This window comes from Mizuhopecten yessoensis, unplaced genomic scaffold (genome assembly GCF_002113885.1).
Source record: "Mizuhopecten yessoensis strain PY_sf001 unplaced genomic scaffold, ASM211388v2 scaffold2103, whole genome shotgun sequence".
Taxonomy (NCBI): Eukaryota; Metazoa; Mollusca; class Bivalvia; order Pectinida; family Pectinidae; genus Mizuhopecten; species Mizuhopecten yessoensis.
In genome coordinates this window covers 18,760-19,659 of record NW_018404379.1, presented here as the reverse complement: position 1 = coordinate 19,659, position 900 = coordinate 18,760, and the positions used below count along the sequence as shown (strand labels likewise).

General features: G+C 43.6%; 1 protein-coding gene and 1 long non-coding RNA gene across 3 annotated transcripts in view; both read right to left on the bottom strand.

The window, feature by feature from the left end:
- The window catches only part of LOC110445195 (U3 small nucleolar RNA-associated protein 18 homolog), a 38,777-nt gene that overhangs the window by 23,098 nt on the left and 14,779 nt on the right, over positions 1-900 (bottom strand). Inside the window, exon 3 of the mRNA XM_021489676.1 lies at positions 506-601. Within this exon, the coding sequence (XP_021345351.1) occupies positions 506-601 (96 nt within the window). The remainder of the gene's footprint in view (positions 1-505; positions 602-900) is intronic.
- Positions 814-900, bottom strand: part of LOC110445196 — a 13,933-nt gene continuing 13,846 nt past the window's right edge. For both annotated transcript variants that reach the window (XR_002462327.1, XR_002462328.1), the window contains one exon: positions 814-877. This is a non-coding gene — a long non-coding RNA (uncharacterized LOC110445196). The remainder of the gene's footprint in view (positions 878-900) is intronic.

The following is a 900-nucleotide window of genomic DNA, read 5'->3' as shown; positions in this document are numbered from 1 at the left end:
TCCACCACCTAGGGATGCTTTCAGTCAAATATGGTTGATATCCATACCTCAATTCAAGAGAAGAAGTCGCTGAAAGCAGTATAGCCAAATTGTCCCCTTTTTGCCCCGCCCCTCAACCCCCTGGGGGGTCAGCCCCATCATTTATACAATTTTGAATCCCTGACACCTAGGGATGCTTCCAGTCCAATATGGTTGATATCCACTTCTTGGTTCCAGAGAAGAAGCTGCTTAAAGCAATATAGCCAAATTGACCCCTTTTGGCCCCGCCCCTCAGCTCCCTCGGGGGTCAGCCCCACTATTTGTACAATTTTGAGTCCCCACCACCTAGGGATGCTTCCAGTCAAATTTAGTTGAATTCCAATCAGTGGTTAGGAAGAAGAAGTCATTTAAAGAAATTGTTGACGGATGGACGGACGGACGGACGGACGGATGGACGCCAGACACCACGGTATGGCATAAGCTCACCTTGGTCCTTCGGACCAGGTGAGCTAACAATGCAACTTACTTTGATTTAAGGCGTGTGGTATACTGGTCTGTCCTTATCCGACATTCTTCTCCTTGTTTGACACCATCAAATTTCTTGGCATTTGTCATTTGAACACTGAAACAATAAAAAATGTACTTTAAGAAAACTTTGGCAAAATGATAATGTTTTATCAAAAGGGCCTTAACAGTCACCTGAGTTATATTTCATTTGTTACTTGCAGTGGTATTATGATGTGACATGAGCTTAAAATAACAACAACTGAGTTCACTATAAACACTGCCCACCATGTGCCGATCTGTTATAAGCTTGTTATGCTCTGTTTGTACACCTCGCCACCATGTACAGCTGATTACACACTGTTATATAACTTGTTATGCTCTGTTTGTATACCTCGCCACCATGGACAGCTGATT